Source organism: Marmota marmota, unplaced genomic scaffold (genome assembly GCF_001458135.2).
Source record: "Marmota marmota marmota unplaced genomic scaffold, marMar, whole genome shotgun sequence".
In the NCBI taxonomy this organism is placed as follows: Eukaryota; Metazoa; Chordata; class Mammalia; order Rodentia; family Sciuridae; genus Marmota; species Marmota marmota.
In genome coordinates, this window is record NW_026000082.1 from 20,634,780 (window position 1) to 20,659,594 (window position 24,815).

The 24,815-nt window shown below is 46.6% G+C and overlaps 1 protein-coding gene across 15 annotated transcripts in view; it reads left to right on the top strand.

The window, feature by feature from the left end:
- The window catches only part of Eri3 (ERI1 exoribonuclease family member 3), a 132,714-nt gene that overhangs the window by 36,838 nt on the left and 71,061 nt on the right, over positions 1–24,815 (top strand). For 14 of the 15 annotated variants that reach the window (XR_007352051.1, XM_048815522.1, XM_015485110.2 and 11 more), the window contains 2 exons: positions 3,836–3,895; positions 8,112–8,203. Coding sequence is in view for 14 of the 15 variants with exons in the window: in XM_048815522.1 (XP_048671479.1) it covers positions 3,836–3,895; positions 8,112–8,203 (152 nt within the window). In the remaining variant the exon portion in view is untranslated. Of the gene's footprint in view, positions 1–3,835; positions 3,896–8,111; positions 8,204–23,366; positions 23,458–24,815 lie in introns of those variants that run through there. The other variant, XM_048815519.1, reaches the window with a different exon arrangement.

Genomic DNA, 24,815 nt, shown 5'->3' on the forward strand with positions numbered 1-24,815 from the left:
TTGTGCATGTGTGTACATACACGTGTGCACACACACGCATGTGGCAAGTACACAGGTGAACACAATCTTGTGTGAAGAGAGACAATAGGAAAAAGAATTCTCCCTTGGGTGCTTAGCCCACATACAGACACTCTTACTTCTGAGGCTCCGTGTAAGCCTTCTTGAGATCCTTTCTTAGTTCCAATTGGTAGTCTGCCTGGAGACCCGGTTCTGACAGAGATAGGATGAGCTGTGTTTCATTCCCTCCCAAGGCCTTTCCTTACCTTGAGAATCTGCTCCAGCACATCTCTGTCGCTAGCAGCTGGGCTGCTTCATAGTTCTTGACCATGTGCAGTCTTTGTTGTTGTTGTCATGAAAAACTAGAAAAATACTCATTTTGCTAAATGCCAGTGAAGGGCTTTTGTCTTGCACCTGTACTTAAAAAGGGTGAGATTTATTGGTCTCTTTGTCTGAGGAGAAAGAGTAGGTTTTATTATCAGATTGTACACCAGAGACAAGTGCTTATGTAATCAACAAACTGTCTTGGTGTCAGAATACGATTGTGTTGGAGATAAACTGTGAAAGGAGAAAGCACTGGATGCTGACATGCTATTGGCAGCGAGTTTCCTGGGCTGCTTCCTGTAGTTGCTAGTATTTAAGAAGAAGCCAGATCATCCCTAGACAAAGCCCTTGTGTGGGTAGGGGATCTCAGTAACCAGCCATGTTATCAGTCAGGGTCAAAAGCCCCTCGCTTGTGGTTTCCGAGTCTGGAGAAGTGGGAGTTAATCTGTAATCCCTCAGTGAAAGGAGCCACAGAACATGCATTAATTCTTTCTCTCACCTCTCCTGCTTTAAGTGGTTAAGGTCTCTGAGCTCTGTTTAGCCTGTGAGCCCTGGTTCTCAGCTTAATAATACTTGGCTTTGCTCTAGTACCTTTCATTGTTAGGATGTGAAAGCTTATTACAAACATATATTAACCTAAGTAGGAATGGGCTTAAACTGCAGCAGGAAGGATTTAAGTTAGGCCTAAGATAGAACTGCCCAATATTTATTTTATAAAATTGTCTCTCTCCCTCACAGTTTCTTTTTTTTTTTTTAACATAATTTTTTTTTAGTTGTAGATAGACACAAGATATTTATTTATTTATTTTTATGTGGTGCTGAGGATTGTACCCAGTGCCTCACACGTGCTGGGCAAGTGCTGTACCACTGAGCCACAGCCACAGCTCCCACAGTTTCTTATATAGGTGTTACAGTTTGTCAGTATTAAGTAGGGGACTAATTCTCTTAATTTTACCTCTTCTACATCCAGTGCCTTCGCAGCACTGACAGAGATAGGATGAGCTGTGTTTCATTCCCTCCCAAGGCCTTTCCTTACCTTGAGAATCTGCTCCTGACAGATAAGCAATGGGGCATTAGGCCTTCTCCTAGAAGACTATGTCTGATTGAACCAGTATATAAGCCCCTGTGTTTCTGAGGGTCAAGTTCAGATCCTTTAGGAACTCAGCTGTGAGCATGCCTGGCTGGGTCACAGTGAAAATGCTTATTCTATGGGAAACATGGGCAGAGAGAAGGTGACCTCACCAGGCCTCTCCTAGGCTGGGATTACTGATCATGGGAGTAGAGTTCGTGAAACCCCAGGATGCCAGAGCCCTCCCCCAGCCCAAGATGGGAAGAGGTGGGCCTTGTCTATAGTGAGGAATCTTGGAACAGGACATCTGAGTAGATCCCCAGTTTTCCTTTTTGGCATAGTGAGTTTCTTACCCATCTATAATTTTCCTGAAGTCCAGGGCAGGTACTTGTGGGGTACATGGGTGGGGAACTTAGTCCTGTCTGCAAAGGAGGGTCATGGAAAAGAAGGTTCACAGCTACTCCCACTTCTGAGAAAGCTCTGGGTGCAAATGTCAGCCTTGTGTCTAGTCCGAATTTCCTGGGGCAAGGTCAGAGTCACTCCTCTTGGCTCCCACCAAGGGTAACTCAGATGAGCTGTACCTTGAAGGGCTTCAATTCTCACTCACACAGGGAGCCAATGGAAGTGGTGCCAAGAACATTCCAAAGTCCCAGCCAAGGCCATGGAAGAATTTGGCAGGAGAGAAGTTGGGTCAGAACTGGCAGCGATGGTGCCTGGGTGTCATTTACTAATCTGGAGAGTGGACCTGGAGTTAAGATCAGGCCTACTCCTGATTCTCTTTTGCCCCTACACGCCTGAGACAAAATAGGACCTGCCTGCTTACTGTGTAGCTCTGGAAGGTGGACAGGCTTAGGGTACCACTGGGTGGAAGAGGGGGCACCAATGAAGAATGCAGATTCCCCTAAGGAAGGGTTATGTTTTCTTCACTGCTAGATCCGTGATTCCTAGGATAGGGCCTAGCACATAGTAGGTGCTTGGGGAATAGTTATTGGCAAAATAAAAGGAAAAGTCGTTTGTACTCCCAAGATTAAAGTGGCTGACCCAGGGCCACCTCCCCTGCCCCCCACAGTTCTCTGAAGACCCGTCTTTTCTTTTCCTTGACTCAGGCCCTCCCTCTGCTGGGCAGTTCTTTGCTCTCCCAAGCAAGGAAAGGGTGTGGAGGTGCCAGCCGGGTGGGCATGCTGTGGGTTAAAGCCTTGTGAAACAACAGCGTAGTTAATCTTTCTAATTTATTTTCCTTTTAGACCATGGGAAGTCTGTAGGCAGCAGCTGTTACCCAATTAAAATACAGATTAATATAAAAACAGTTTCTGGAATATAAAATAGAGTGGCTGTGTCCTTACACTTCCTTAAAATACCACCTAATAATGACTTGATGAACTACAGAATCCCACCTAGAGGAACTCAGCATTCTTAAAATGAAAATTTCTTCCCTAAAAGGTGTGTATTACCATTCCATGTAAGTCACTATGAGAAAATAACCTTCCCTCTTAGAGCTGGTGGTTTCTATGAGTTGGGTATTTTGAATTCATTAAATGAAATTAAAATTTAATTGGAGTTTTAAACCCCTTCCCCCACTGGAAAAAAAAAAGTTGTTTCCAAGCAAGCTTGAGATACTACTCTTTCTGGAAGTAGCCAGGGGCACGTTGGGCCCATGATTTTTGGCTGATTTCTAACCGATGTCCAGGAGAGGGGTCCTCATGCCTCAGATTCTTGTAGGCAGTCTCTCCCTAGTCTGTACTTGAGGGATATGTTTACTTAAATACAAAACAAAACAAAGTAGAAGAAGAAGCTTGTTTGACCTAGGAGGAGCAGGGGCCTGTGAGCCAGATATTTTCTAGGCCAGATTCTGTACATCAGGCTTTTGGTCTTAGTTTCCTCATTGGTTATAGGCGCCTCTTTTCTCTTTGGCTCGTCAGTATTGAGGACCCAGGTGTGCAGGGTGAAGGGTAGATGCCTGTGGGGCTTCACTGGTGTGATGGAGAGTGTGGCAGGGGTGAGTTCTGGACATGGAGGCTCAGAGGAGGGGGACTTGAAACCAACTGTGCCTGTCCTGTGCTAGTACCCCCCAAGTTTTACAGGAACTTCTGTGAAGCTTGGAGTTGAATTTACTTCAGGCTGTATTTTGGGGGAAGTTATTGAGCCTTTTGAATACAATAGAAATTTAAAATCTTTTTTTTTTTTTTTTTTTCCCAAAATGAAAGCTGAAATGGGTACGAGATACACCCTGTGTTTAGAATATGTTTGTGTGCCCCCATCTTGTGGGGAAAGCTTACACAGTGTCCTGGGACTTTTTATTTTTAAGGCTCCTAGTGGATTCTGAGCTGGAGACAGTGCCGGGTCGGAGACCTTTACAATAGAAGGAGAAAGAAAGGGAAGGAGCTGGTCCAGCTTTGAGTCTGTGTCCTGGTTTTCCACCCAAAGGCTGTTTCTCTTTCTTTTCAGCTCACCGGGATTATTCAAGCCATGGTGGATGGTCAGCCAAGCCTGGAGCAAGTGCTGGAGGTAGGTTGAATGACCTTTAATTCCTGACCTCTGACCCCTTCCTGCTTCCTTACTCTCCCTCCCCTCCTGAGAATGTAGCCGTGTAATTTGACTATGATTATGGCTTGATTAGAATAACATTTGCTGTCACATCAGTGACATGCTGTTGAGAGTATTGAACCATTGATCTGTCATCTCCAGCTGTTCCCGTCAGGGTTACTGACAAGATGTCCGAGTGCTGCCAGGAGTCAGGAGAAGGGCCCCCACCCTGCCTGTCCTCTGGCCCTGCCCTGGTGGCTCTGGGGCATCCTGCACTGCACCCAGGCAGGCGTGTAGGGGAGCTGAGCTGTGTCACTGGGGAACTAGCCCCGGGGACTAGAGGTGTTTTTGTTTAGCTTTAGCGTTGGCTTCTTGTGGCATGTGAGCACTTCATTAACTCACCCAGAACTCCCCATCGATGGCTTTTGTTTGCTGTCAGCTCCTCCAGGAGCTGCGGCTGGGCCCGCCTACCCCACTGCAGCTTGCTGCTGGATGCCTTGTGCCTGTCAGGGGTGCAGAGGCTGCGCTGGGTAATGATTCCTAATCAGAATAATTACAACAATTGCCTATGTGAGGAAATCAAATTAAAGACTTTAGAACCCTTGGCAGAGACCACACTTCTAGGATATTTTCCTCAGGGAGCTAGAAAAGGTTAAGACGCTGTTTTTTGTACCCTAGCCCAAGGGAATAAGGAAAGATGGTGCTTGGTCTTAGGTTGCCTATCCCCTCCTCCTGTCTCGGGGTTTTCTGATGGGGGGAAGTTTCTAGGGGGAGGGGAGAGGAGGGGAGAGGAGAAAAGGCCTGTGGGTCTCATTAGGTGCTTTTATTCATTTTTAAGACCAATAAACCCAAAGCTCGGACATAATCAATGCTCGGGAAGAAGCCACATGTTTGGAGGCATAGCAAACTAGCAGGGCATATCTGCCTGGGAGGTGGACAGCCTTGAGGAAGTAGGGTAGTGGCAGGGCAAGGGCACCAGATTCCTCCCATTAGCAGAGAATCCTGTCCCATGGGAAGAGAGAATTTCCTTGGGCTCCTCAGGATGCAACAGGGTCAAGAGGAAGGTATAGTCTCCCCTCAGTGGTGGCTTGTACTCTTGTCCTCTGATTGGGTCAGGGTTTGGGCACCTGCAGTAGACTGGGAGAAGGTACTCTGGGAAGCCTTCTGACCCCGTTGACTTATTTTATTTTATTTTGAGGGGAGATCCACTGCTGTAACTGAGGGAGCTCCTCAGCATGGGCCACTCCCTGTAAGACCAAGGAGAAAGAGGCCGATCCTTCCCTGTGTCCTAGCCAGCAGCATCTCCAGGCAGGGCCTGGCCCCTGTGGGAGGCCAGGCCAGACAGCTTTTCCTGGGAATGTCTGTGGCTGGGATTCTGTCAGGAGAATGCTTGCTGTGAGCCAGCACCAAACCAGGGCTGTTGAGATGCAGGGCGTTTTGTCCATGCCCCCAGTTGATGGGGAGATGTAGTCTTCAGGAGGCAACCCTCTGCTAACCCCAAGCCAGACCCAGAGCAGGGTGCTTAGAGGATTTCTCAGTCTTGCCCAGAAAGCTATTTTCTGACACTTCAGCATACTTTGTGGGTGAGAAGGGAAGATTCCTGGCATCAGCTTGAATAGAAAGTTTCTGGCAGGACAAAGAAACTAGACGGGTCCCATTAACCCTGAGTCGGTTATAGAGCTAAAGCTAATTTCTTGTCCCAACCAATGTCCTGAGCAGGCAGCCAGCAAGAGGCTTGCCTGGCTCGTTTATTCTAAGTGGAGCTCAGGCTAGGCCCTACCAGGCTGTCAGTAACTGAGAAGCCAGAGCCAGCTGATTGGAGTTGTCTTGGTGGTTCCTCTAATCCTTTTTTCATTCAGGCATAGCAGGCAAGAAGGACAGGCCTGATTCCAAATGTAGTATTACTTCTTTGGACTTATGCTGCACTTAGTGAGCACCTTTTGTATAAGTGAGTATTAAGGGCTTCTGTCTCATGGTGGTCTTGCTAGGCATGGCCTCCCGACAGTCCTGTTCTATCCTGTTCTCTGTTCCTGCTGTGTAGGAGTTGGGGCATTGGGAGCCCTTGTAGCACATGGGACACCTACCTTGGGAATGTAGTCCAGAAGGTTCACCTTACCTGTTTTCCTGTGGAAAGTTTGCCTTATTTTCTTTAGGTAGCCCCAGGGAAAGGATATACTGGTGTGTCCACAGGTGCATGTGCATGTATGCAGGGGGTTGGGCTGATGACTGGAGAGACGATTATTCAGAAGGCCCAGACACACTGCTGAGGAGTATTCTCTGGCATACAGACTATGAAGAGGGTTTAGAGATGACATGGTCTATATAGTCTGACATTAGGGAGCAGCTCTGACATTCTGGGTGTTGTCCTGCTACAGCCATGAAACTAAATAGGATCTTTGGCCTTGCTCAAGGACTTCTTTGGCATGGGCCACGCCTCCAGTATCTCAGGGGTGTTTGTGGAGTCAGCATACACCTCCTAGAAGTAATCTTACTTAAAGGTACCCATGGGTTTTCCATTACCTGGTTGTCACCCAAGGCTCTTTTGCAGTCTGGCCTAACTAGTCCCCCAGCCTCATTCTTATCCCTCCTGTGGATTTCATGCACAACTAAACTTGTACCTGCTTGTGTTTTAGTCGGTTCAGGAAATATCTTTTGAATAGACACTGTGCTGGATTAGGGTCAGTGAACAGTTAAGTCAGTGAGTGCCTCTGCATTTATGGTGCTTAGTCTGGTAGGGAAGACAGACATGAAACAAATAATGCCTCTCAAATACAAAATTATTATGCCTATATCTTTGCTTCTGCAGTAGTAGCCATTTCCTCCTCCTGGTCCTCTAGCACTTTGGTCACTTCTCCATTGCTGTATCTGTTGTATTGTTTCATGATGATCTGCCATTCTCCCCTTCTCAGCCTACTGTCCTATTTTGTACTAGGCCCTTAACACATTATCCAACTTAATTCTCAGAACAACTCTGTAAGGTTAGTCATTCTACCCTGTTTTATAGATGAAGGAAACTGAGGTTCAGAGGGGTTAAATGACTTTTAAATGACTGCCCATCAATGACACAGCCAGGATATGGAAGAGCCAACGGTTGGAACCCAGATGTGTCTGACTTTTAATCCTGCATTTTTAACAACTATATGATACAGTCTTAAAAAATAATCCTCCTGTGTGCATAGAAGCAGTGGTGTGATCTGCTGCACTCCCTCCTCATGCCTAGGATCTTCTAAAAAATAGGCAGTGCTTCATGAATTCTTCATGATAATTCTCTCGTTATATACTGATTTTAGTATTTGTACTTCCAGTGTGAGTGCAAACAGTAAAATCATTCAGAGGGAAAGAAAGATGTAAAGTATGTTTAGGAACAGTTTCTTCCCTTGTGTAGGATTTGAGCTAGCCTTCAAAATATTCTGCTAAATTTGAATCCCCAACTGGGAAAAGGAGAAAGACAAAGTTGATTTATGAGCTTTTAGCAATAGGAATAGGCAGTGCTACCCAGATGCCAGGATGGGGCTTCAGTCCAGCAAAAGAGCCTCCTCTGAAGATGAAATTTTCTTCACATTCATTTGAAAAATTACCAAATTCATAAATTTGGGGTTTTTTTTGTTTGTTTGTTTTGGTTTTTGGTGTGTGTGTGTGTGTGTGTGTGAGAGAGAGAGAGAGAAAGTGTGTGAGTTGCTGGGGATTGAACCCATAGCCTTGTGCAAGCACTCTACCAACAGAGCTAAATCCCCAGCCCCCAAATTTATGAATTTGGTCAGTAAACATTTGGTGGAAGAGTAAAATGAATAAGTGAATGAACAAAGCTGTGGATTGGAGTACCTGCTTGGGGCCTCCTTCTGGACTATTCTCATGGCCCAGGATAGTCTATGCTGGGCTATGCCTTTGACGGAGGACCAATGAGAGGAACAACTAAGTTAGAGCAGGCTGTTGGACTGACTTGCTGGATTAGGGGCCAACTGCCAGGCAGTGGGAATTGGAGGGTCTAGCCCTCCCATACACTTAGGCTTGTAGGTCTTCCTGAAGGGATCATCCTCCAGGTGCCTCCATAGTTCTGAGCTAAGGTGAATAAGATTACGATTTTCTCCTGCTCTGATTACAAGCAGCTTATCTGTGTTTCATTGTTGTGACTCTTCATAGACTCGGGGGGTGGGGAGGGAATAAAGGAAAATCTCATCTGTTTTTGTGTACTTTTCAGAGGGTCCATGAGTGGATGGCGAAGGAAGGCCTTTTAGATCCAAACGTCAAGTCAATTTTTGTCACCTGTGGAGACTGGGACTTAAAAGTCATGTGAGTACGAGAAGGGCTCCTTTGCTGCCAGGGCTTGGACTCTGTGGGACCAGGCTTACCTTTCAGAGGCACATGTGTTTAAGCCTGCAGGCAGCCTGGGCAGGGATGCCTGGGTCTTTGGGGCTACCAGGGATGAAGGAGGGCTGGGAGTCCTGCCTTCCACCTTTCTGGAGCAGGGTGAGATTGAGTTGAGGGCCCTGCCTAGACTGCTGTTGTTGGGACCTTCCTGCCTTTGCCAAGATTCATTCCTCATGACATCCCTACTAATTGCTGGGCTGCATATGATCTCTCGAAGGAAGGTGTTAAAAGAGGGTGTTGCCTGGCTGCCGCAGTCCGGCTGCAGCAAAATAACCGGGGGTGACGAACAACTTGTGTAGATTGATACAGCAGGAGTGGACGCCGTTTATTGCAGGACAGGAGCAGTATTTATACATTCCACACAGCTTATCTAATTAGCATAAACTAGATACATCAGTCAACCAATAAGGAATCTCCACACTTAATGGCTCGCTTTGTTACTTCACAAACCACTCCCTCTGGCATTTTGCCAGGCACCATCCAGACTTGTTTACAGACTCTAACATTTCTCTGGCAAAATGCCAGGAGCCATCCTGACTTGTTTACAGACTCTAACACCTGGCATGGTAGTAAGCATCTGTAATCCTGGCTACCGAGGCAGGAGGATTATAAGTTCAAGACCAGCCTCAACAACTTAGTGAGACCCTGTGTCAAAGTAAAATCAAAAGGACTAGGGATGTAGCTCAGTGGTAGTGTGCTTGCCTAGCATATGCAGGCCCTGCGTTCAATCCCTAATACTACAAACATGCAAAAAGAGGGTCTTGAAAAAAATATTTAACCAAATACATATATTTACTATTCTGAGAGTTCTAGAAGTAATAATGCATTTACCAATTCTATAAAGTAGGTACTATTCTTATTTCTGTTTTATAACTGAGAACATTAAGCACAGAGAGGTTACTTAGCCAAGGATACACAGAGCCAGGATTCAAACCCAGTCAGCTTAGCTCCAGTGTCCTTGTCCTTAACTATTACACTATGCCACCCTTTTATCTTCCATGTAAGACCCTGGTGATCTAATTGAGAGCCTCGTGGTCAGATAAGAGAGAGCTGCTTCTAGGAAGCTGCCCATGTCACCAGCCTCCTCTTTTCTCCTTTGTCGCCACTGCTTTTTCTCCTTTGTCTCCTGATCATGCCCCAGTTACAGATGACAACTGGTTTCTTTGCTGGGTTGACACTTCTGCATCTTGTCTGTCCTCATGGATACCTGGCTTCAGACAGCCCCCAGGGAACTAACGGAGGGGTGGAGGTGGTAGGGGCACTGTTTGCTGAGGATTGATAGAATCGATATCTCTATGTTCTTTGTCACTGAAGACAGCAGCAAGCATTCTGTGTGTGTGTGTGTGTGTGTGTGTGTGTGTGAGTGAGAGAGTGTGAGAGAGAGAGCACTCTTGAGCATAAGGTAGGTATTGGTGGGGGGTGGGCAGTAGTGGATCTGGTGTGACATTTTCTACTAAAACAGGCACCATTTCTCACCAAGGTCCTTTTGGACACTGGAAATTGAGGTCGAGTTATGCACCTTGGTGGGTGTCATGCCTGTATTGAACCCCAACTCTACAGTGGGGTCAGGAGGAAGAACAAACCCTAGAACACATCAGCACACACACATTTCACCTGCCAAACCCTTTAGGGTGTGTGTACACAGTGAGTGCACATCTGTATATGTGTTCCAGGGGTCTCCACTCTTCTACATGGCACTCATCAGAAGAATTACACAGGCTGGGATTGAAGCAGATATGAATCAGAGAAGTCATGGAGAAGAGGTGGAAGGGAAGACTTGTTCTTGTTGGTGATGTGCTGGGTAGCTCTGAGCCCTTGAAGCTGGGACAGGAGTTATGTAGGGCTCTGCAGCTCAGGAGATGTTATACAGAGCAGGGCAGGGCAGGATCAGGCTGCTACCCAGCCTTCTAGAGCTTATGTGGGACAGGAGGAAAGCACTTTGGCCCAGTCCAGAGATCCAGTTCCTCCAGGTGGCTTTACTAGAACTCCCACCTTACCACTGTTTGTCTCTTTGGCATTCATCTTCAAAGGCCCACGTTTCAGAATCTTCTGCTGTAATAGCGAATGGTGTATATATGAAAACACTTGTGCATAAGGCTGGAGACCATCTGGCTGGGCTTCCTAAGCTTGGACTTGGTCTCCCCATGAGATAGACAGTTTCAGAGGGGTTGTCATTTTGGGTCTAGAATGTTCTGGCCTGGAGCTCTAGTGTAGCCTTCTGGTTCTGCATGTACTGCAACACAGTGTGTTTAGGACAGATGTTGGTGACTCAGGACACTGCCCTGTATCTTCACAAAAAATGAGGCAATTGGAAACATGGATTGTGTTGTGGAATCCAAGCATATATGAAGGGAAACCAGATTATTAAGAACACATAACCTTGCCTCATTTGGTCTTCCTAACCACTGCCTCTGGTCATGTCTCCCTTTTATTCATGAAGCAAACAAAACAAAACCCTCCTAAGGCTATGAGAGTTAAAGATTTGTAGCTAAACAGAATTGAATTCTAAGATGGCACAGTTTCTAAAAGAGATGGGTAGGGTGGACTTTGATGCTGATTTGGGTTTATTTGGAGAAGGCCTGTGAGGCCCTTGGGAAGCGGATGCAGGAGGAAGCAGGTGGCAGTGGTGGGAGGAAGGCTCTGTGACTGCCTTTTAGAAGCAGGACTCCGCACAACTGCTGGGAAGGTTCTTAATTAAATGTGTAACAAAATAAAAACAGCCAGAGAGGAAACTTAAGTAGTGCAGCGTGACAGTGCACAGCTTATCGGTGTTCCTGGAACCTCTCGTCAGTCGCTCTCGGCAGAGCCATCACCTTTTTGTTCGCCTGGTAAAGGCTGCTGATGAGCCTGACAAGGGTGGTGTTAAATTGACACTCACAAGTTGTTAGTCTGTGGCTTACTTCTTATTTTGACATCCATTTCCAGATTTAACTAAGTCTAAGGAATTCAGCAAATATTTTCATTTCACACTCTAGTATTCTGGAAGCATGCCTCCTTCTCATCGCTGCCCTTACCCCCATCCCCCCAAAGCAGCTTCACATCACTTTTGTTGGAAAGAGGCTGATTAGTGTAGCACTGAGAAATGGGAACTGAAGTGGCAGCAGAAAATCCCACTGGAGAAAAGAAATCTGCTCCCATCCTGACAAAATCATTTTGTGTCCATCTTTTGTCAGAGCCCGATGAGTTGATACTCCAGGTTTATAGGGCTTTGATGTGATAGCCACAGATCCTGCTAGGCAGGTTTAAATTTAGCGAGTGCAGATTTAATTTTCCTTTAACTTTTTAAAGAAATGATACTTGATATGGATTTGGCGCTTGATCACCTTCTGTACCTGTCCCACTTTTCCTTTGCCTTCTCTGGTTTCTTAAAGCTCCCATGAAGTTTAGGGTTGTTTCTCTGCTTACCAAGGTAGAGGATCACCTGCTGAAAAGCACCGCATGACTGAGAAGCTTGTTCAGAGGCTTTCTGGATGGGTTGTTGGTCTGAAGAAGAGGGCAAGACCAGAAGAGGTGAGGCTGGCTAGAGGGAGGCCCTCACCCTGGATGCAGCCTCTGGAGAGGTTCAGGATAATCTGATGCCATACTCTGATGGGGGAGGGGCGGAGCCTGCTCAGAGTTCAGAGGCCCCTTTTCTAGGCTCAGCTAAGCTTTAGAACAGGAAGTTCCCCCTTAACATGTAGGTGCTGGGCTGGTCTGGCCTTCAGTTTTTTGCCTGCCTTCGTGGTCTGGTGTGCATACTACACCCCTCTACCTGTGCTCTGCTGAGGTAGGCCTGGAGCACTTCAGATTTTAGAAAGTCTACAGATGGAAAGATACTTGCCCAGAGTCTACTGCTTGCTCCTGGTGTGGGGAGCATGTGCTTGGCAGGTATGACCGAGGGTTCCCAAGCTGTGGTCAAGTGGCCCAGATCATTGAGGAGCCAGACACAGGGATAGAACCACACACCTGGAGACCTAGTGGTGACTGTCCTGGGAATGGCAGAAGATGGCTGAAACAGTGGCCCAGGAGCATGCTGACTGTGGGGTCAGTTTGGGTCCTCTTGACATCATTTAACAAAGTTAAATTTATCTTCTTGAATATATTTTTTAAAATCTTTTCTTTGTGTCTTCTGATTCTCTGGCTTCTCTTTCTCAGTGGGAGAAGGAGACGAGCTAACTCTTTCCTTACCTTTTTTCTTAGGTGTTGGTGTTCCTTAAATATTGGTGATGCTTTTATCTCTGTCTTAGCTATCTTTTCCTTTTATTCTACACACCTGCACTTACCAAAATGGTTTTATCTTTTGCCATAGCTTCAGTTGTCTTCTGTATGCTGAAGTTGTCTAATTTTTTTCCTCAAGTGAGATATGAGAACGACATGGCAGCTGAGATCCTGTTGGAAAAAAGAAATCTGCTGCATCTTCCACTTCAACTCCAAGCCTGCATATCCAGCTGCTTCTCTTACATCTTTACCTCAATGGCCACAGGATCCTTAAAGCTCTCCTGCTACCTTTTTCCCCAGAGAGTGTCCTCCAGCATTCTCTCAAATAATGACTGGTACCATCTACTTGGCTGTCCTGTCAGATACCTGAGAATCATCTTTTCTCTAGTCAGAATCAGTTAATTGCCAAATCCTGTTGATTGTGCCTCCTAGAGGTTATTGAATCCATTCTCTTCTTTCCATCCCCACTGCCACCACCCTAGTTAACGTGATTATATTCGTGAATTACTACCAAGCCTTCTAACTAATCTCTTTGACTCCAGTCTTGCTGCTTCTATTCCCTTCTCCCAATTGCTGCAGATTGTATCATACCTCTGCTTAACCCTTGTCCAGGCTCAGGCTCACCTTTGCCCTCAAGCTCAAGTTCGTACTGTTGTGACCATCAAGGCTCCTGCTCGTTTCTCTAGCCTCATCCTTCAGTACTTTCTATGCATCCCCCCATCCCATTAAGACGCTGTAGCTGACCACTTCTTAATAGCTTTCATCAGGTGCCTTCCTTTGTGTTCTTAGAGCCCATGTATTTATTCATGCATAAAATTTATTGTAGCTGCCTCCACTTGTCTGTCTCTCTCACTAGACTGTGAGCACTGTTATAATGCTAGGACAAGGCTTGACTAGTTGTTCAATAAATATTTGTTAAATGATTTATCTTTTTTGGTGGTGCTGGGGAGTGTACACAGAGCCTTGCATATGCTAAACAACATTCTACTACTGAGCTACACTCTGAGCCCCAGTATTTTTGAATGAAGATCAATTAAGTAATAAAGTGGTCCTATGGAATCGTGTTCAGAAATAATGACTGAGAATTGATAGTGGGTAGATTCAGGGAGCATTTGTTGCTAGTGTATAGGAAAAATGGAAAAGGAGGAGACAACTTGGGCCTTGCTGGCCTAGCCTGTATGTGAGTTAGAGAACTAAGCTGTTAATGTCAGGAAGCCCCTGGATTTTTCACTGCCAGTGCTGTTGAACCCTTCATGGTGGGTGCTCGGTGAGGTAATCCGTAAGCTTAGGCAAGAGAAGAGGAACTGATCCTGGGCACAGTGTGAAGTGCTTTCTTTGAGAGATTTGTGCCTTTGGGGTTAGAATTCCCTGAAAGATTTAACCTCTAGAGTATAAAGATCGTGTTTATTGAGCACTTATTATACACTTGGAGTCCTATTGTGCTATTTGTACATATTATGTCATTTAGTCCTTACTACAGTTCTATGAAATTAGTTTTTATAACACTTTTTTAACAAAGGTAGAAACAAAGACCCAGAAAGGTAAATAATTTGCCAAGGGCACACAATCTGTCTGTGGCATGGCAGGGATTTGAGCCTAAGCATTCTGACTCTAGAGCTGTGTTGAACCATGTATGCTGTCTGGGATCTGCTTCTGTCCTTCTTGGCTCATGGCTGTGTGATCTGGCAGGAATGCCCTTCCTCCTCTCCTTTGCACTGAGTGGTAGAACTCTGGGTGCTCTGTGACGCCTGAGACTGGATTCCTGGTATGATGTTAGAGGAGATTTTGATATGAGGGCATGATTGGCCAGGAGATATGGTGGGGATTATTTGGGCCTGCCTTGGCTACAAATTAATAAACCTTCAGATCTATTTTAAGGAAACTACAGCTAACATCATTTTGGATACCTCTATCTTATATTTATGTTTGGAAGCACCCAGGGCATCTCATGGTGCCACTAATCTTATGAGATCCTTGCCCTTTGCCCATGAGAGTGCCAATTGGTCCCAGCACTGAGCTGCATCATCTTTGATTAGCAGCCTGCTGGGGGAAGGGGCTGGTGTAAGAACTCCCTGCCAGTCCTGACTTGTCTCATTTCTCGTTACTTTTATCTGTCACTGCAAGCGCTTGGGCTCCCCTCCTGAACTAATTAAGTTTGCATGTGTTTAGACACATTGCCAAATAGGGCTTAGCAAAGCGGAACTGAGCTACATCTCTTTCTGAGTAGAGAAGGAAGGGTATATGAATGCTCCTCCACAAGGGCCAGGGAGAAGCGGGGGTGACATGCAGTGAGTGCACATGTAAATGATAGACACCTGCCTGACCCTCCTAGGGATACAGCAGTCATGCAAAGCAACCTTCTGATTGACTGACAGGGATACCCCCCAGTGCTCTTAGTGAATTGGGCATTCTGAGGGGCTGAAAATGGAAAGAGGACAGGTTCTGAAGTGCATTTTTTTCCTCCCCTCTACAAGTAAAAGTGAAAGGTTTAGAGGGATCTGTATAAGGAGTGTGTATGGATGTGTCCAGTTTGTTGTGACCTCAACCCACCTAGCTTCTAGACTTACAGCCACCTACATGGTGAGCAAGAGTGCAGGGTGGTCTTCTTTCTAAGTCTGTGAGAAGTACATTGGAAAGTGGGACAAATGAAGGCCCAATTCCCACTGTTCAGTCTCCTGTAATCCTGTGAGAAGGGACCAGGGAGAGGTGGAGGGAAGGAGGGCAGTGTTGCCCAGATTCTTCCCCTCCCTGGAGGTGGCATTCAGCCTGATGGATCACCATAGTGAGGTGACTACTGACAGCATGTTTTTGTGGAAGGCCGATGCCTGTCTTTACCCTAGTGCCTGTTGGTCCAAGGTCTGGGATGTCTGTGGCAGAACTTACTCAGATCCTATCGAATCAGCAGTTATGATGATTGTTGTGGATTACCTTCTCTGAGTAAGAGGGGTGAGGGTATTGCTTGCTGCAGAAGGCAGAAGAGCCAGCTGGAGATCATGGTCAAGTCCTGAGTCCTTTAGAAATGAGGCCACTGGGTCAGCTTCCTGGCCACGAAAAGACTCCATGGGCAAGATCTCTCAGAGTCAGCCCAGGCTTCCAATGCAAATGAAGTGTGTGGGGGCAGGGGGAGGGCATTCTGGAAGTTGTATAGGAATTCTGGGCGTTAGCATTGAAGTTTAAGCTCAGAGAGAACGGGAACCAGACCTTCTGCCCTCCCTTCAGTTTCCCTAGAGCCCTCTAGTCAGCAGAGGTGCATTGGGTTAGGCCCAAGAAGGCGGCTGGAGTTGATGGGGTCATGTTTCAGCTGCAGCTAATCCAAGTCCCTTGATATAAATCTCTCCCCGCTGCCTCTTCCTCCCTCCCATCCCCAACCCACAGACAGGGAAATGAATCCTGGCCCTCACCCTGAATACATCATGGCAGGCTTGCCTCTAATGAGAGAGGGCCATTCATTGTGGGGTGAAGCTCCCTGCAGAGCCTGGGATGCCATTAATTAAAGAAGAGCCACCTGAAGCCAGTCGTGCGGTGCAGCCTGCCACGCTCAGATGGAGTGGTGGTGGGGTAGCCTCGTTAGCCTGACAGCTCCTTGGGCTGAGAGTTCCTGGGCTTGGGGGAGCCAGGGGTGCCCCCACCTCTGCCTAAGAGCTCTGCCTGGGGCCAGCCTACTGACAAACATCCAAAAGCCCCTCCTGTATGTCCTGGGGCCTAGAACTGGCAGTAAAGGGGCTCCTGATTGTGGGCTTGGTGGGGGTCATCCATTTCCCATAAGTGAGCCTTAGAGCAGGAGAGAAGGTTTCTGTGGAACCAGAGCAGGCTCCTAGTTCTCAGCTGATACCCCTTCCTAGTCCTGGCACTGTAAGTCCACAGGCATCTTAACTATGAACTTCCCTCAGAGCATTTGTTTGGGGTACTTGGTCTGTCCTGAGAGGACTTGGTGCCTGGAGGGGGCCTGGGGGAGAAGATTGTCTGGTCAAACAAGCACCCTTTCCCCAGCAGAAAGAGTCTCTGGTATTTCACTTTCTGGCCTAAGGGTAGGACTCCAGTGGCAGCCTCATCTCACCCTGCACCCCCTTGGAACATGTAGAGGGTTTAAATCGTTGAAGTTGCCCAGTTAAAACTGTTTAAAGATAAAGATATTTGCTCAATGACTGGTCAGGCTGAGGTGTTTAGGGCAGTGACAGCCTCACCCTTTGACTTGCTACAGAGCCAGTGACCGAGTGGTTCTTTACTATTTAATTCATCCAAAAGTAAGTGCTGCTGCCTAGGTTCTTGCTCTAGGATTTGATCTATGGAGCTCCCCTTGACCATCTGTGAGGGTCTTATCACTTCTTCCCTGCTGGCAGGAAGGGCTGGATGCACTGAGAACTTTGCCTTAGCCCAGAGTTGGATAAGCTCAGCCAATAAGTTGGATAAGCTCAGCCAATCTCTGCCTGGCCTGTCAGGAAGACAAATTGGATCCTATGTCTGTGGCTCTTCAGGGCAGTCTCTAGAAATCTGGCTATATGCTCTGTGGCAGAATCTGATAGACAGGCTGCATCAGAGGGCCTTTGAACAACTGGGAGCATGGCTGGACTGTATGATCCATCTCTGTCTCCCTAGAGCTTACTTGGTGAGCAGTAGCATGCATGCTAAGCCACCACCACTTAGGCCCAAGACTCGGACTGGACTTCTTGTTCTTTGTTTGTTTGTTTTTATTGTTTGTTTGTTTGTTTGTTTTTATTGTTTGTTTGTTTGTTCGTTTTTGAGATAGGGTCTCACTATGTTGCTCAGGTAGGTCTTGAACTTGTAGGCCCAAGTGAATTCCCCTGCCTCTGGAGTAGCTGACTGGGACTACAGGCATGTGCCACCATGCTCAGCTGTTTCCTCAGTATTTTGAACATTTTTTATCTTTCCACATCTCAGCTGTTTGCCTGGGTCCATCTGTTCTCTGTCAAATAAAGAGGGAAAGCTGGATGGTCATGTCTCCTAAACTCTAAGGAAAGAAACCTCTGTGCTCCTAGGAAACATTTTTCTATGTGAGATACTTTTTAGATCAGTTTTTTAAAACTCTTTTTATAACTCTTTTTTTTTTTAAACTTTTTTTTTTTTTTAATTCTTGAGCATCAACTTCTGTTTTTGTTTTATTTTGTTCTTCTAAACACGGTTTGAAATGTGTGTAGTATGGTACATTTTTTATATAAAGTGAATGGTGTGATAAATTTGTATACAGGTATACACCTGAATCACTACCACCCAGATCAAGATCAAGAACCTTTACCAAGGGGGGAATGAAGGGAAGAGAGGAGGGATGGGAATAAGAAAGACAACAGAATTATTCAGATATAACTTTCCTGTGTTCATATATGAATACACGATCAGTGTAACTCCACATCATGTACAACCACATGGGAATGGGAAAGTATAGTCCATGTGTATAATATGACAAAATACATTCTACTGTCATGTGTATCTAAAAAGAAGAAATAAAAAATTATTAAAAAGAACCTTTATCATCATCTCAGGAGGTTTTCTTGTGCCCCTTCCCAGTTGGATTGCCTTCCCTTGCCAGGTAGCCATTAGGTCTGATTTCTTTTATTTCTGGTTAGTTTTGCCTGTTCTTAACTTTAATAGGAATGGAATCATACAAAGTGTTCTCTCTTTTTTGTTTGTCTTCTTTACACAAAATAAGGTATGAGAGGTCAATCCATGTGGTTGTACGTATCTGTAGGTTAGCCCTTTTATTGCTATATAGTATAATAGCATAGTTGAATAATACAGTAATCCATTGCATTATTATAGTGTACTTTATTTACCTTTTGAAACACCTGCCTTCTTTAGTTTTTTTTCAGTGCATGATTATAGAATGCGCATGTGAATGTTCAGTTTGACATGGGAATCTCCCTAGGCCTATCAGTTTTTCCCAGCACCACTCATTCTTTAGTAAATTCCAATTCCAATCCTCAGTCTTATGGTCTTCCCTATCTATTTTGGAACCTATCCTGGCCTTCCTCTTCTTTGAGGTCCTGTGATGGGGAAAGGCTGGTCCTAGACCTGTGGGAGTGAGTGGCCTTTGAGCCATACTGGCTCATTTATTTTTCTCAGCAGTGTGTTGATTACATACTACCACACTGTGGTAGGTATTGAGGATACAGCAGTGATCAGAGAGGGAAAACCTCTCCAACATCCTGCCTTCATGGAGCTTGCATTCCACTGCATGCAACTGGCACTATTCTCTGCCGTGGGGACCCTAGTACCAGAAAAATGGTGATATTGTCTAGGCTCTTCTGTCAGTGGTGGCGGGTCAGAGCTGGGTGGCAGTGATCCTTCCTAGGTGGCAAGGGTCTTCTGTAGGTTTGTGGGCTTTCATCTTTCTTTTCTTTCCTGTGATGATGTAGCTGTTGCTCCTGCAGTAGCTGCTACTTCTGTTTGGCAGTGAAAGGGTTTCTTAGTATTGGTGCTTCCCTTCCACTATCCTGGAGTCTTGATTCCCTCTGTGAGAGGAGGGAATTAATCTTCAACTTTCCGTGCCTGTAAGGTGAGTGACCTCTGTTTTGTCAGTGCTTGCCAATCTGTCCTCTAATTCCCAGCCAGGGTAATGAAGACATTACTTTGTACTAAAGCAAACCACCAGTTCTCCTGTGCAGATCCTGGGCGGATCCAGGCCCTGGGAAAGACAGGTCAGCTGTGAGGGTTGTTCCTTACAGATGCTTGGGCACACGGAGGCTAGAATGGTGTTGACACCTGAGCCACTTGCTCCTGAAACAGTGATTGGTGTATTCAAAGGGAAGATGCTTACCCATCATAATCTCCCTAATGCCTCATGCCAAAAGGACAGCTGCTTCAGTTTGGTCTGAATTAGGTTTCTTTCGCCAGGTTCCTAAGAGCACATGAGAGACCACAAACATCCCAGTGAGGAAGAAGAGTCAGAGAGCAGGGGTTCTGGGAGTTAAAGGCCAATGAGTACATGGCTTCAACTGGCATGGTAGCCCTTGCATGAGTGATATTTGGACTCAGGGGCTTAGCTTCCTAGGGCTTTGGGAAGAATGGCTGTGAGTGGATAGGATAAATTCTTAGTGTCCCTGGCTAAAGGGTGACACGACTCAGACTTGATAGTTCTGTAAAACTGTTTCTTCCAAAGCCTGTGAGGATGTTGGTTTGGGGAAGAAAGCCAGCCAGCCAGAGAATCCCGGGAGCCTGACAGGCCTTTTTCTCTGCAATTCTTTCTTGCAGGCAGCCTGAGGCAGCCTGTCTCTTTGTTAACAGAGTGACAGCAATGTGACACCATGGAAATAATTACTAACAAATCACGGTGCTGACTGCAAACAGCTCTCTGTCTTCAGAGGCATGTCAGGGTGCATTAGAGCAGGACTGGAAGAGTGGCACATGCGGGGGGCTGAAGCAAAGCCTGCACTCACACATGCTCCTCTCTTCCCCTGCCTGACCCCTTTCTGTAATGTCTGACTTTGTTGCTTTTGGCCTTCTCCCATTAGGTCACCTAAGGGTCAACTGGAGTCATCAAGTGGTATGTGGCTGGTGTGACTTCCTCTGGGCAGGTAGCCAGGGCTCTCATTTTGCTAAGGAGGACCTGGGTAGTGATGAGATCCAGGAGTTTTTCCACTGGGGGGCCCCCCAAAGATTGGAAGGATGCTCTTATTTCTCTGATTTACTCTCTGACAGTTGAGACCAGCTTTACCTGCCAGTAGTTTGGGGTTTGAGGATGACAGTTTCTGCTTTTAGCTGGACCCAGAGTGTGAGGGAGGCCTTGTGTCTATAGTGGCTCATGTCTTGGGGTCTCCCTCCCCCTACCAGCCCTGGTTTCGTCGTCAGTTGCCATAGTCAATTTTTGGTAAGCCGACTTTGTCCATTCCCTCTTGGTTAGCAGAGTGATTGCTCTGTCTGTCAGGGCTGTAAATAATGTTTCTGGTATGTGTGGCTGGAGGCTGCTGCGTGGGGTAGGGAAAGGAGGAGCTGTGCTGAGATGGCTCCCTCGTCCACCCCCTCCCCTCTCATACAATATTTATCCAGGGATGGGAGTCAGATGCAGCGACCTCAGGGGTCACCCAGTTAAATAGCTTCTGAACCTCCCTGCATTCTAATTGCTGCAGTTGTCCTTTGCTCTGGAGACTTCTCCTCCCCATTGTCTGCTGAGGCACACACTAATGGCTGTCCTCCCTGGCCCTGCTGGGAGGCATTGGCGGGGGGAGTGGGGAGGAGAGGACTCATTGCTACCTTCCTTTCCCCAGGGATAAAGGAATCTAGGGCCTATTAACAAGTGGATTTAGCTAGAAGGAGAGCAGTCTCTTACCCCCAAATCTCCTACCACAAAACTGGAGAAGGAAGCCCAGTCAGTGGGTCTGGTTGTTGGGACCAAGGGGCTTCCCCTATTCCAGTCCTATAACCAGAATTGTGGAAATTGTGACTCCTCTATAGGCTGCCCTAGCCAGAGGATAGACCCTTGAGTATTCAGCTGATGAACATCATCCTGTGCTCCCATGGTCCCACATTTAGGGTCTGGAAACTTCTAAGTGATATTTCCTGTTGGAAAATGCTGCATTTTGCCAAAGATTAGTCGAATGCAAGGTTTTTTTGGTTCCTTGGAGGTTGATTTAAATGATTGATTATGGTAGCAGGTGTGCCCCGTTTGTTGATTTAAGAGTGGCATGTTGTCAGACATCTTCACTAGGACCTTCTTGTAAATATCAGTTACTTTCCACTGCAGCTCTTTTCTCCTAAGGAATACTGTTGGAAACTGCCATTGAAGGTGCAGACGGTGTGTACTCTGGAAGGACTGGTATTCAGCACTGGCCTAAAGTTAGCCTCTTTGAGAGCTGCTTTGAGTCCAGTAAGTTTTGTGCTGAGGACTGTAGGGACCCAAGTGATAGGACAGAAAGACCAGCACATGCATAACTAAAGGATAAGGTAGACTGTGAAAACACTATAAAGAAGACAGAAGAATGCTGTTAGAACCACAGGAGCACCATAGACAGACTGGGTAGTAGCTTTTAGCCAGTGAACTTTTTTTTTTTTTTTTAAACAAAATATTGAAGATTGCCCAATATGAGCCGTTCCAGTTGGAGCCAAGTTAAAGCCCTGCCTCTTCTTTCCCAGTCTATGAAGCATCCTGATATCCCTCCTGAGAAACCTAGAGCTCCATGGAGCACAGTTTTAAAACTACTGGACTGATCCAATAATGTTAGTGCCAAGAGGGTGACTCTGTCCAGGCTGAGTACTTACATATCTTGATGGAGTCAGGGGTCCTGGAATCAGGGCAGAAGAGACCAGCCAGATGGTTAAGGGCAACAGCTGTGTCCTTGAGCATCTATATTGGAGCAGAGGTCAGACTGCATCCCAGAGTGTGAGCACTAGGAGGGTGCCTCTCTATGGCGCCTCCAGAGGGCATTGTAGGCCACACAAAGGCAGCCTAGCATAGGACCAAGATGGCCACAGGCCAGATGGAGACTGAAGTAGGAAAAGCAAGATATCTTAGAGACAACTCAGATTACTAAGGAGTTCTTGGTTTCCCTGGCCAAAAAGAGAATAGCCAAAGTGTCCTTGAAACTTCCCATCACCCTCTCAGCATCCTTCCCCTATTCCCACTCTCTGCTGGGGCTTTTGCCATTCTGTCTAGGAAAGAGCTCTGGCCTGGTAGCAGTTCTAGCACTTCTCTCTCTCTCTCTCTCTCTCTCTCTCTTTCTTTTTAAAATATTTTTTTAGATATTGATGAACATTTATTTTATTCATTTATTTATATGTGGTACTGAAACTCGAACCCAGTGCCTCACACATGCTAGGTAAGCACTTTACCACTGAGCCACAACTCTAGCCCAGCTTTAGCACTTTTCACATAACAAGTGGACACTGTGCCCTTCCCTGGAACAATTGCCATGGGAAAGATATGGAGAGATGCTTGTCTTATTGTTTCCCTAGAGAGGGGCTGCAAGATATAAATTACAGGGTTTCATGGGTATTTGTGGCACTGAGGAGATACAAGGGGGGAACACCACAGGGTGTTTGTGGCACTTGTTTGCTTCATATGGTCTCTGTGGAGGAGAATGGGAGTAGAGATGGCTGGCAGGTAGACTAAAAGCCCTGAAGTATTACACACGCGCACACACACACACACACACACAGTACCTTTTAGAGACTTTGAGCAACTGTTTGGCACTAGGAATTTGAGGTTGGTTTTCCATGGGAGGACCAGCAATCTGGCCTAAGGGGAATCCCTCTGCACCCGCCTACGTTCTGGTTTCTTTTGGGAACTCTCCAGAGCAGCATGTCTGGGAACATTTCCAGCTGTGCCACCAGACCCAGACGCAGGTGACAGCCTTTTGTCTGTACCTTAGGGAAACCAAGAGGAAATTAAATGTCATTTGCCCCCTGCACAGCAGGTCGCTGCCAGATCAGACACTGCTGATCAGAGTTGTACAGAGGGTACCCAAGGGAGGGTTTATGCTACATCCGTGTCCTATGAGCTGTGGAGACTCCCAGGTGATGGCCTGGCTCACTCCCAGGGCTTTGCCCGACTGAGTTCACCCTGGCCTGGAGCCCAGCCCAGTGCTACATGGCAGCTGTGGCCCATGCCAGGCGAGAGAGGCATGTGTACCAGTGTAAGGGAGTGGAGAGGCAGGGTAGGGCATGGCACTAGAGGACACACAGGAGACCGTGAGATAACTAGCCCTTCTTCAGAGAAGCTGCATGGTATCATGGAAAGAGCAGGACCTTTCAAAGTAAAAGAAATCTGAGTTCAAGTCCTGGCTCCACTACTGACTAACTGTAGGATCTTGGAAAAGTCACGTTACCACTCTTAACCTCCATCAGTAAACTTACAAGCATCTTCGTCTCCTGACATCTGTGGGGAAATAACTTCCTGTTGGGATTAGTGCTAGAGTCTTCCTTGTCCCACCTCCCCTAGGTCCAGAGGATGGCCTACAACCCTTTGCCATGGGGCCTCCTGTGGAGTAACTAAAGTTGCTGTCAAGTGGGAATGAGTGGCAAGTCTGGCTAGAAAGCCACAGCTGGTCACCTCTCACTTCCTAGGACTTCTTATTCTTATCCTCTTAATCATCCCACGGCCTTCATGAAATAAGTGCAGGTGGTGGTAGTTAGACAGAATGGAAAACTTGCCAGAGATCACCCATTCTAACTTGGGACTCAGCCAGCTCCCTCCAGCCTCCCCTTCCTATGTGGGAGGACAAGGGGGCTTGCCCCAACCTCCCTTTCTCTTGAAGTCCTGGGTGGGCCATAGTTCTCAGTTCCACAATGACATATATTAAAAGGAAAAAGATGTTTTAATACTTTGAGAGTTCTCCCTAGAAACCCCCCACCCCCACCTCACTCCCCATCTGAAGCATGGCTGCTGGTGGTGAAATTCATTAGTGTTCCCTGACAGGCAGTGGCGACAGAGGCGCTCGCTGTCTGCTTCCTGCTCCCTCGCTCTCGTGCTTCTGCTTCACGCACACTGATATTTAAAGCTGATGGGCTGCTTATAGACTTCTTGTACCATGACAAGTTTGGGGAGGGGAGTGGGGGAGGAAGAGACAGACAAGGAGCCAGCTGTCATGCTGGTATTTCAAACAGTACTCTCTCCTGACCCTTTGCAGGCTCCAGCAAGTGTATCATCTTTCTGAAGCCTGTGGTTGGAATTGTAACCTGCAGCTGTCCCAGAGGATGAGGGCAAGCGTGGGGGCAAAGTAGGCTGAGAAGTCGACAGTGCATTCTCTCAGGGCTGTGGTCAGGCAGAGAAGAGTGGAGAGAGTGTGCATACATGCACATGCACTTGTTTGAGCAGAAGGGATAGAAACTGAGTCTCTGTAAGTGCTCTAGGATATTGCCCTCCCATCACTAGAAATGAGATGGCCCTTTCACAGTAGTGTCTCCTAGAGTAATCATTATGTTTATGCTGTGATTATCTTTTGAATGGGCCTTGAAGCTTCTGAACACAGGAATCAGGTTTGATTAGCCTCTACTTTGAGGTTCTGGGTCTTGAAGGTAATCATAAAAATGTGTGTGGTCAATTGAGGTAGAACGTTATCCCATTTTGTCTGTAGAATGGGGTCCTGACTTTTGTTCCTTGGTATTTATGTGCTGATTCTTTGAATTTGGATAATGATTCCCAAGGTACCCCCATGTTCATAACTCTTTCCCTCAACCCAAGCTTCTAGGAATTCATTTTTGTAGTTATTGAGTGATTCTGGAACTTTCCCTTTGCCTTTTATTTCTAGTAAGGCTTCTCCAATACCCTTTTTCTGACTAAAGCACTGTCTTCTCAAAGCAAGTATCCTGGAAGCATTTCCAAAGACTGTTGCAGTTTTGGTCTCAGATGATCTCCTTCTAAGCAGAATCCATCCCATTAACACCGCCC